Here is a 12,076-nt window from a genome sequence, read left to right on the forward strand (position 1 = left end):
TAGAGAACTAAACATTCTGGTCTTTTGACATGAAGGGGAGAGTCTCATGCAATTTTTTTATTCCAGTAACTCCATAAGAGAAAAAATAATAGTTGATAGTCACAGTAGTTCTCAATGCAGACACCCAGCACAAGAAACTTCAATTTTTCCAGCACAACCCAAAAGATTTTTCTGTGGAATTTTGGTACTTTGGTGCATTAGAATCACCCAGAAGTTGTGTTTGAGGGTTTTTTTTTTTCTTCCACAATACTCGCAGTTGCTAACATGTTACAAAGTTGTTTATTGTTATATGCTTATAATTTTAAGATATGTAATTTCCCACTTTTTTTTGTCTTCCAGCAAGTATTCAGTCTATTAGAAAAAGCTTGGTCTGGTTCCCCTGTGCAGTTTGCTTGGCAGAAAACTTTGGGAAATTTCCTTGCTGTAACAGGGTAAGATTACAAATATTTATTGCATTTGTTCATAGAAATCACTGATGAAGAAAGGTAATTATTCTGTATGTTAATCTTTTTTAGAGGTGATCGTGCTGTGAAAATTTTTGATCGTCATGGTCAGAAGAGAAATGAAATCAGCTTACCAGGGTAGGTACTAAGATGGGTTTAAATTATTTTCTTTGTTGTTTTCTTTAAAAATGCTTCTCCTCTGCTTATACAGTGTGAGAACTTTGTAGGAAGACACTATTTCTGGTAAACATACCTGGAAAAGAAGACAAACTGGTGAACGTGTATGGAATCTGAGACAGTAAAAGCTGAATTTATAGTAAGCTATCAAGGATAGTCAGAAAAATATATTCTCTTACCCAAAGCACTCCTTATTAGTAATAAACTCAATCTACTTCATTAAAACGTTAGAAAAAGATCTATCATATTAAGAAAGAACATCATGAGGCTGTATACAATATATCTGTGTCATGCTGATTGCGACTGCATTCTTGCTACTGTCAGTTTTTTAGTAATTTGTTATCATAGCCTTACTGAGGAAATGTATCCTTTTGGTTTAGTGCTTTTGCTTATGTCACTGGCATAATGTATACATTGGCATTTTTACTTTAGATCAAGAATGTACTTCTGAAGTGAATCTCACTGTTTTTCCTGCTTATCATGCTTTGGTTCATATCAGAGAGTGGTGTTGGAGTGTACGAACTGGATTCCTTTCAGATGAATTTAAAAAGTGGTGTACTTTGGAAGATGCAGTCTAACTGCTAAAAGGCGGTCAGTCCATAGGAACAGGCTAGATATGGCCCAGAGGAAACCTCCCTAGGTGCAAACACTGCAACATCAGGTCATCACACCATTTTGCTCTATAAATATCTTTTATTGGGCACCATTACTACCTGATATAGCATAGTTTCATTTATGTACTTCTCATTTCTTTTTAGTATTTTACCTGCTCTTAGATTAAGTATTCATGCAAATTCCTGATTTTTTATTTTATTTCTAACAACCTGATTCATTTTGATTGAGGTGGAGCCCTTAGTCAAGGCAAAACTCTCACTAAGGCTTTAAATCTGAAGCCTCTAATCTGTAAGTCTAATTTTCATTTCTAGAATGTCACTTACATATCCCTGTATCATTAGTAGATATGAGCCAGAATCACTTAGCTCCCCAAGAACTCTCTAGAAATCCAGTTTTTGCAGTTATAGAATCATAGAATAGTTTGGATTGGAAGGGACATTTAAAGGTCATCTAGTCCAACCCCCCTGCTATGGGTTCAACTACATCAGGTTGCTCAGAGCTCCGTCCAACCTGACCTTGAATGTTGCTAGGGATGGGGCATCTACCACCTCTCTGGGCAACCTGTTCCAGTGTTTCACCACCCTCATTGCAAAAAATTTCTTCCTTATGTCTAGTCTAAATCTACCCTCTTTTAGTTTAAAACCATTCCCCCTTGTCCTGTCGCAACAGGCCCTGCTAAAAAGTTTGTCCCCATCTTTCTTATAAGCCCCCTTTAGGTAGTGAAAGGCTGCAATAAGGTCTCCCCGAAGCCTCCTCCAGGCTGAATAACCCCAACTCTCTCAGCCTTTCTTCATAGCAGAGGCGTTCCATCCCCCTGATCATTTTTGTGGCCCTCCTCTGGACCCGCTCTAACAGGTCCATGTCTTTCCTGTGCTGAGGGCTCCAGAACTGGATGCGGTACTCCAGGTGGGGTCTCACCAGAGCAGAGGGGCAGAATCACCTCCCTTGACCTGCTGGCCACACTTCTTTTGATGCAGCCCAAGATACGATGGGCCTTCTGGGCTGTGAGTGCACATTGTTGGCTCATGTCCAGCTTTTTATCCACCAGTACCCCCAAGTCCTTCTCGGCAGGGCTGCTCTAAATACCTTCATCCTCCAGCCTGTATTGAACTCCCCCAGTTCATGATAGTTGCCACCTTGCACCAAACCAAGAAATGCAATTCTCATTGTCTTTACCAGACTCACTTGTATCTTGCTGACCATCGCATCTTGCTGTCTTGTTTCAAAATCCTGTTCTGGTTAGGTGCCATTCATAACGTGGGCCGGCTATGTCAGTGTCTTTTGCTTGGTAGTATCCATGGCCCAGCTCATTCTGTGCTGTATTTTGCACAATGTGTGATAAATGCTCATTCTCTCCAGCAAACTGCCAAAAGTGAGGAAGGCTGTGTGGAATCAGTGGTGAACTCTGAGAAGAGATTGTGTTGGACTGGGGATCCTCTACTGTCTACTAGGTTGGTGAGGGTGGTGTGAAGGGGAGTCTACCTTACTGATGGATACTGATAGCACTGCCTTATTGATGAACAGGTGTGACCCTTTCCTTCAGGGAAACGTAACACCTAAACCAGTTTTAAAATAATGTTGTGTTCTCATGGCAAGGCAAAGAGGAGAAAAAACTTGTATAATAACCACATATCCTAAAGGCTTGTCGAAATAATTAACATCGGCTTATGGTAGTTTGAATAGTACTGACTTTTTGAGGCCCACCAGCAAACCTTCTACCTAGGTTAGGTAGTTCTTTTGAATTCTTATTTCCAACCTTTTGCTGTGATTGAAGAATAAATTCTCTCTAATTATTACTATTAGAATAAAATTCAATTTTTGTGATATACAGTTTAAAAAGAAACAAGTGTGCTTATGTGGAGGTTCTCCCCCTCAGGCCAAACTTTGCTTCTTTATTTGTTGGTCAACTGTTAACCAGCTGCACTTGTTAACTGCTAGGCCTCTCCTTGCATAAGAATGGAGTTCAGAATGTCAAATATTTTCTGCTATAATAGTTGATATTATAAGCATCTTCTTACCATTATGTTGATGAATTTGTTTTGTTTATTACTTATCAATCTGCATTTTTCCCTATTTTTTTCTTTTTGTCCTTGTTATTCCTGCTCTTGATGTTCTGATTGGCTGTTAAGTATTCATGGGTGTGTTTTGGGAACAGACCATACTTATTCTCTAGAATAAACTGCTAAGCTTTTAAAAAGAAAGATAGGAAAAACTGGAACTGAAGGCTTACTGAATTAGTTTACAGCAATGAGTGTTTCAGGACACTTTTGAAATTGCTTGCATTAGGAGTTTTCATTTGAGTGGTAATGAGAGTCAAATTTTTCATAGAGATACCTTTTTAACCTGAAACTGTACTTATCTAGAAAGAAACGAATGGTGTCAGATGGCATAGGTTCTTAGTCTGCAGTATATGGTGCTTTAAATATGTGTTGTAAACACCACCATTTCCAATTCACTAGAGGCTTGTGGGTAAGTCTGCTGTCCTCTTCATTCTGGGAACTATTTGCAAGTAGAGGCTTTTCCTGCTTCTGCATAGGATTCTTGTCCAAGTTCATTATGCTTGTTGAACTATGAGAAAAATAATCACAACACTGAATAGCCTCTAACAAAACAGAACCTTACAGGGGATTTTCACTGTCTCTTGAAAATCAAGATGGCAGTATTTCAAGTACTAGAATGGAAGTAGCAGTCTATTTTTTACGACCTTCCTTTCAGCCTCTGTCATTTCGATGAGATTTGAGTAAGGGTGTGATTGCTATAAAAGTACACTTTACAGGTAAATCTGCAATCTGTCATGGGTTTGCTGTTAGGGAAAAGGAAGGACAGGGACTTCAACTGAATAATTCTGGTGGTTTCTGTACACTTACAAACATATTTTAACATAATTAGTGAAAGTCGTCTTTTTTTTTTCTTCAGTAACTGTGTTGCTATGGACTGGGATAAGGATGGAGATACTCTAGCAATAATCACAGACAAATCTAGTGCCATATTTCTGTGGGATGCGAACACAAACAAAACAAGCCAAGTAGACAGTGGTATGAGGTAAGAAAGTTTTTTTTGAAGTGTCTATTTGAAGACTTGGACCACTGTGGCTTGTTGTTGTGGAGGATATATTGCAAAGATCATCTTTTTATTGGAGTCCTCATAGCACATATACTGTTAAACTAATATGCTACAGTTTGTTGCTAAATTCTTTTTGGTATGATTTGCTGGTTTCGAAGTGTTTGTTGTGGGTGGGGGTTTTGGGGTTGGTAGGGGGTTTGTTTCTTTTTTAATTGTCTACAGTGCCAAAGTCCCCAGAGAGCTTCTCTTCAATGTTTCCACTTTGTGGTAGCAACAAGGATGGGTGAATTTTTTGTGCATCTGCACCAGCTACACTTTCTCCAAAGTATTTCACGCAAGTAAAAGGGGGCTTAAAAGTAAGAGAAGGGATTTTAGTGGTGCTAGGATTTTTTCCCCTTAGATTTATAAGTGGACTAAAATGCTATTCACAAAGCAGATTGGTTTAGGATCTAAGGCGATCCTACTCTAAGGTTCAAATCCCTACCTTTCTGAATTTGGCCACAGCCTTAAAACTGTCCTGAGGCCTACATAACAATCAAGTACAGGCTTAACAAATAAGCTTGGTTTAATAATTAAACTTTTAGTTTCTTTGAACCTATTCCAATAAACTCTTGCACTCTACATAAACATTCTGTCTGTAGGAAAGAGAGTGAAAACAAATCTGTCCCATGTTTGTTAGGGCATTCACCTGAGCGGAGAAACAGCTAATTTTGGATACTGCTGCTATTTTATTTACTTGAGTTGAGACAAACACTCCTTCTGATTTAACCCTTCATTTCCTTCCATAAATTTCCTCTGTGTATGTTTTTGGGAGTTTTTTGGGTGGGGTGTGTGTGTTTGTTTGTTTGTTTTAAGTAGTCAAAGATACCAAGATTGGAGTGTTTTATCCATTAAATCAAAAAAATTCAGTTCAGCTAGAAAAATTAGGGAGTGGGGGTTATGTTGGTTTCTATGAGGGTGTTTTTTTTCCAGATTTAGGTTGAAAACTCCATGTCTGAAATATGGAAATATTCCATATTTCCATTAACATGTACACTTGTGCTTTGTAAAATTCATTTGGAATATTGGATATTTGATTATGAGATAATTCCATATGGTACAACCTGGTATCCTATATGTGTATGTTGAAACTGAGCTTAAACTGTACTGAAACAAAAGAATAACTTCTATACAAGTTATTCCACTCCTGAAAAATTAAAAGAATTGCCACTTTGCACAAAATACACAGTGACTTAACCTATACATGATTTAATGAAGTTATGTTATGAAGATTGTTTGTCGGCAGAATAATTCACGTGTTAGATAACAGTTTCAAAGCAAGCAAATGATTGTACATACAAATGAGAAATTTAAAGTGATTACTTCTTCCTACTCTCTAATTAATTATATGTAGCATTATATAGGCATCTTGTTTAGGTATTTGTGGATTACTCAGTTATTTCTGAGTCATTACATTTTTGTCATTATTTATTAGTTACTACATATCATCAACAATATGCCTTTTTAGCACAGATGTTACAATGATTATTGTTTATAATCTTCTTTTCTGGTGGAATACATCAACTTTGGCATTAAATTTTTTTTTGTAAAATTTTCACAAGTAGGGGTTTGGGTTTTTTTGATAGATCAGTTTTAAACTATAGCTATTTATATAGTCAAAGCAATTTACGAGGATGTATATACACCTTATATTGCGTGAAGGAATATACCATGTTGTACCTCCTTTTCATCTGTGAACAAATATTTTGGGGGGAAGATTAACTTGCCAGTATGCAAGCAAAAAAGAGCATAGAAGGTACTTACCAGAATGGAGTATGCGGTTATTGCAGTTCCTTCATGATCTTTCTCTCTAATATCTAAGGTAAATTGCTTACTGGAGGCAGTCTTTGCTAGAACAGTATATATCAATTTAAGTGCCTAATCCTTCTTTTGTCACAGTGTTATTGCTTAAGCACTAAGAATAAGCACTAAGACATATAAACGGTGTGATAAACAGGCTTTTCTGGTATCCTTCTCTTTTTGCGATTAGAAAAGCATGAACAAAACCCGTCACATGCAAGCCAAATATATATTGGAGGTCATTTCATGTGTCAATTAATATCTGAAATTTGCTTCAAATTGCTATGGCATGCTTACAGTAAAATTTAAAAAGATGGGAGAGGCATTTGATGGAAATAACTGCACTAATTAGAAAATTCTGATTAATTTTTTTTTGCTTAAGAGGCTTTTTTGTTTTAAAATGTGATGTACAGTATTTATCTGTGTACCCTTAAATATACACCAAAATAGGCCTTGCTGTATCTGAAACTTCAGGTTAAAATGGCTCTTTCTAACTTTCTCATTACATTGACTAGAACCAGACCTATTCACTTGGAGTTGGCTGAATTCGTAGGATTATTGAAGTACAAAAAAACAATGCAGAAAGTGACTGGAAAATTTTGTGTACATTCGTGGTATCTTTGACTGTTTTTTAAAGCTGCATATTTGGCCAAATTACCCATGATTCCATCAAAAACTGTTGATGTTTGCAGACATATTTCCATTTGTATAAGTCTTATTATATTAGCTCATACAACTTTTTATTACTTTCACTATTTCGTGCACACTTAAATAATTCTGATACTTGTAGGAACGTTTGCTTAATTTAAAAATTCTGCTTGGTCTGTGTGATTTCATAGAACTTCAAAACAAATATGCAAAATGTTTTTATATGAAGCACGTGAAAGGAATCTCTACTATATAAAGTAAAATTTTTCTTTATTTTAGGGATGCAATGTCTTTCTTATTATGGTCTCGAGTCGGAACTTTACTTGCTGTTGGAACAACAAAGGGAAACTTACTTATATATAACCGTCAAACTTCTCGCAAGATTCCTGTTCTTGGTATGCATTCGTTTGAAACTAAGCTTGCACATGTGAAAGTGGAATTTTGCTAACATACTTAGATTCCTTTTTACTTCTGTATACGAACATGCAAGTCAAAAATGTGCTCATACTCAATTTGCACCTTCTGTTTTGTTGTACTTACCAGAGTATTTTTATAGTATAGTAAGTTAAAAATATATATACACATACCTGATACTGCCTCATGGGAAACTTGTGTTATCTTTCTTGCAAAGGATTTGTGTGGTTGTTCTTGCTGATAAGTTACTTTTTCTTACCTGCTTAGAGTACCTCTGGGCAGAAGGGTTAAGGATATAGCACAGTTCCCAGAAATTTGATGTAAAGAAATGGAAGAACAGGGTCTGTGCAAGTTCCTATATGGTCAAAAGACTTCCATCTGGGAGTAGAAGATTTAAAAAAAAAAAAAAAAAATTGCTCTTGAATTGGTAATTGCTCTCATAAGTTGTTTCACATTCTGACAATCTGTGTTTGAGTGGCCAAATAGAGCCTATTTCCATCCCAGATTTTTTTTGTGATTGTGTTCATTTGTGTTGTATAAGTTTGTTTCTTTTTCAGGTAAGCACACTAAGCGGATTACTTGTGGTTGTTGGAGTACTGAAAACCTTCTGGCTCTAGGCGGTGAAGACAAAATGATTACTATAAGCAATCAGGAAGGGGATACTATAAGACAGGTAGTATTTATAACCTCCATTTGATTTTAAGGCATACATTAATACTCCTGGTTCCTGAGAAAGCTGGGACCTATGGGAGCTTATGCCTTCTCAATCCCACTGCTTTCAAGGACAAGGAGCGTTTGGGAAACCTCATGTAGGATGAGGGTATATCTAAACATCTGAGCCTCTGTGTTATGCAACGTGATTTATGATATTAGAGTCTCTGCAGTTCTGCTGTCGTCCTGCCTAAACACGCTTCTCATCCTTGATCCTGATCTGTATCTGTGACAAGAGGATCCTATGAGTGCACTCTTAGGTTGACTTCCCCAGTAGCAGCACAGGACAGCTCTCACATGGCTGTTTATAAGGTCTTTAGGAAGTACTTTTAGTGTTGGTTTTGCTTTAGATTGGTTAAACAAAGATCTTGCCTCTGATGTGCAAGGATTACTCCCAGGCTGGACCTCCATTGCATGGTTGAGAGGCGGATTCCAGTGCTTCCTCCAAGTACACTCAGATTCTCTAATCAGTCATTCTGTTTGTTTACATACATCACAGTTCTTCTGAGCAATGACAGTTGCTGCACAATATGCAAATGAATATAATTCAGTTTTTTAACTTTAATGAACAGAGTTTCACTCAAGATTTTCAAAGAACAAATCTTTCATAGTTCATTTCATATGCTTCCATCTTTATGTGTGAAGGTCACAATTGGAGAAGAATGCCCTAATAAATTCATTAGGGAATGTCTGTGCTTTAAACTAGCTGGCTTAGGTAGCAGAAGCAGTGTAGCTCAGACAGCAGAGACCTAAGCAAGGCTTGCTTATGAGGTTTTGTAACCTCATATTGACTACAAAAGCAACTAGATTGCTATCTCTACCTAAACCAGATCAGGTATGTCCATATTAAAATACATGTTGAGTTTTTAACCTGTATGCCTTATTCTTAGTCTTCCTTCTTTGAATTTGCAGCGGAGTGACCTTGTTTGTACTGCTTTAGTTAGTACTGTCTGTATAATATCATCTTGCAAGTCTTCTTCCTCATCTGGATCTTTCCTTCTCTATTTGGATTTGTATTTCTAACTGTTTTCTAGATTTTTTTAAAGTATGTTCCATGATAACATGTCATTATGATCCAAACTGAAGTCATGTTTTCTCCAACTTTTTTCTTAGTTTTGATACTAAATGCAATAACAAGTCTGTCTATCTATCGATCTATTCTTAACACTAAAATTTACAGGGCAGGAATAATGCAATTATTTATCATCAGTACTTGCTACATTAACTGTTGATTTCTCAATCTGAACTTCTTTCTTGCAGACCTCAGTGAGCTCAGATCCCAGTGATATGCAGTTCTCAGTTATGAAGACTGATGAAAGAGTATCAACCAGGGAAAGCACAGTAAGAAGTCAATACAAAAAACTGCAAAAAGTGTTAATCTGATGTTTCAGGGTTTCTGCTGGCAAGCAGTATGGGCCAGGAAGCAATTTGTTCCTCCTTGACTTAAGATTTGGCGTTGAAGATTTTTTTTTTCTTTTCCAAAACTTTCCTTTAAAGTAAACCCTTTGTTCATTAAGGATGTATTCATGAAAAGTGCAGTGGTTAGCAATATGACAGATAACAGAGCAGTTTTGCAGTGGTAGTTAACATAATAGATGGAGATGTGTGCAGGGACTTAAAGAAATACATACAATATAAATATAGAACAGTACATGCAATGTCCAGATGGAAATGGAGCAGGATTGTCAAAATTGCAGAGATGCTACCTCCCAGAGGGCAGATTTCCAGCTGTCAGTTTTGGGAACAGATCACTGCTCTCTAGGTTTTCATCTTACGCAAACCTCAGCATCAATGAGACTGAAAGCCCTGGTGTGAGTCTTCTGCTGTGAGCATTATCCTGTCTCTGTCTAAATGGCTACAGTTTCATTGTCTTCATTGTCTTTCTTGAATGAATCAAAGTCCATCAGATAGGTCAATGGTGAAGTACAGAAAAATGGGGTAATGATAACTATTAGCAGAGCGTGTTATTAAATGATCAGCAATGAAATACCAAGACAAGACATAGAAAATCCATGGATAGAAAGGTGGTACTGTGTTAGAATTGGTCCAGATCTATACCCTTATACAACATAATTAAATTCTCACAGTCAATTTTAATTTATGGAGTATAGGTGTCAAGAAAGAATTTTTCCCCATGTTTACATTGACAAGGTCCTGTAGGAGTTTTTTGCCTCTCTGCATGGAGTGAAATGTTTTCTACTTCCTAGGGAAATTTAATTAACAGATATTTTGAAAATGCAGGAACTGAGGACTTCAGCCTTGATTTCTTCTGCTGCTTCCTGGGGTATGCGATAGCCTAGGCTTTGCAGGTTTTTTATTACAGCTGTCAAGTTTGCTGTAAAATATTAGGGAACATTCTGTAATTTTGTAGTTCTTGGTGTTTGTGCTTGGATGTTTGGTCAGCAGCTCTAAACAACATAGCATTTATTCTCTAGGTGTCTGTTGTTGTGGGGAGGCTTGGCTTGATAATAATCACTTCCAGGCTGTTAGTTATGACCTCAGAAAAAAAACAACCTGCAAGTTGGATCAAAATAAGTAGTACTAGAGTTAACATCTCGCCCTGCAACATAAAATAATTCCTGTAATTTCTTAGAAGAGTTTAATAGTATTTCATAAATACTTCATCATTAAGCTGCAATGGAATTATAAGCAAACTGTTTTAAAAGGCAGAAAACATACTTTTTATATTTGGGGTAACTTTAGGAATTAAGGTCAGAATTTGAGTTTGTAATTCTGGATTAGGTCAACATATGCCTTTTTTTCTCAGTTTGAAAATACCAGCTTTGTACTTCATGCTTCCAGCCCCTCTTTTAGGAAAAAAACATTGTCTCCTTTTTAGACAAGGAGAGCTGGAACAGTGGGTAATGTAAAGTAAACTTGTAAATAGCCCTTCAAAGTATCTTTGTCAAAAAATAAGATGAAACAAGCTGCTTTTCCTTGCTTTTTCTCAAATAAGTGTTTTACTCTTGCCTGACAATAACGCACGCTCTAGTAACAAAAATAATCTTTAAAAAACCCCTAAAGTTCCACCTGTCTTCCACTAGGAAGTCCAACATCGCTATGGGATTCATCAAATAAAATCTACTCACCTAGACTGATATCAAACTGTAAATATTGCATGTTTAATATACACTGATCAGGCTATTTCTTTTGGAATTGTCTGTCTTTGAAATCTCAGCAAGTTACTTGAGATAGTAGTGTTGTGATAGTCTTCCCTTCAGCCTCCCAGATAAAAATTCTGTGGATCAAAAAACACATCGTAGTTCAAGTGAGAGTAGTCCAACAGGATAACTCCATGTGACCTGCTGCCTTTTCCTCCGAGGAAATGGAGCTGACTTAATGCTTCTGTAGGGAGAAGTCTTGAATTTGAGATGTATGTTCTGCTGGGCTTGCATTTAGATCTGTGAACCACTGGCTCCTGAAAATCTCTTTCACTGTTGATAAAGATTCAGAATTCAGGTCCGTGGGATTCTTAAGGATTATTGAAAGTCCTAAATCTCATCTTTTAGTGAAGATGTAGGGCCTCATTTTAAAGTGATGCCATTCTTATCAAGTTAATTTTTCTTTTCATTCATTGGCAGGTAAGTGTAGTGGTCGGCAAGAAGACTCTCTTTCTTTTTAATTTGAATGATCCTGATAACCCAATTGATCTGAAATTTCAGCAGCCTTATGGCAGTATTGTAACCTACAGATGGTGAGCATAACTTTCTTAATTAAGCATTCTAGTGTTAACGAGCTGAAGATTTTCCCAGTAGTTCTGATAAATGCTGGAAATGATATCGTATATCCCTTGCTTACACTGTATTTTTGTTGGATGTATTATAGTCTTTTTAATAATTCTGTTCCAAACACAAAGAAGTCTACATTTTGTAATTGTTTTACTTGACAATTCAATGGTTATAAAAGCAGTATTTTCAAATATAATTGCTGTTGGTATGCTCAGCTTTAGAACTGTCCTGACAGTAGATTAAACTGAGGGTTTTATAGGTTGTTTTCTGTTTGGATGAGTAACTGATGAAAGAGCTAGGGGTAGAGTTGTATCCTTCAGCTAGTTTATTGGTATACAAAGTTGTGCAAAATTCTTGTAGCCTCCCTGCTATGTAATCGAATTGGTCATGTTCCTTTGAAGAAATCCCAATCATCGCCCTCCCGGAAGAGGAGGACCT

At 36.8% G+C, this 12,076-nt stretch overlaps 1 protein-coding gene across 1 annotated transcript; it reads left to right on the forward strand.

Moving 5' to 3' along the window:
- Positions 1–339: 339 nt before the first annotated feature.
- Positions 340–11,604, forward strand: LOC104081626 (WD repeat-containing protein 19-like; the record flags this gene model as incomplete). The annotated part of the gene is made up of 7 exons (XM_009584452.1): positions 340–431; positions 516–581; positions 4,152–4,277; positions 7,065–7,180; positions 7,757–7,872; positions 9,171–9,251; positions 11,492–11,604. Coding segments are annotated over 7 exons (710 nt in total), but the record flags the coding sequence as incomplete, so codon positions are not given.
- Positions 11,605–12,076: the final 472 nt, after the last annotated feature.

Source organism: Fulmarus glacialis, unplaced genomic scaffold, assembly GCF_000690835.1.
Source record: "Fulmarus glacialis isolate BGI_N327 unplaced genomic scaffold, ASM69083v1 scaffold51168, whole genome shotgun sequence".
Taxonomy (NCBI): domain Eukaryota; kingdom Metazoa; phylum Chordata; class Aves; order Procellariiformes; family Procellariidae; genus Fulmarus; species Fulmarus glacialis.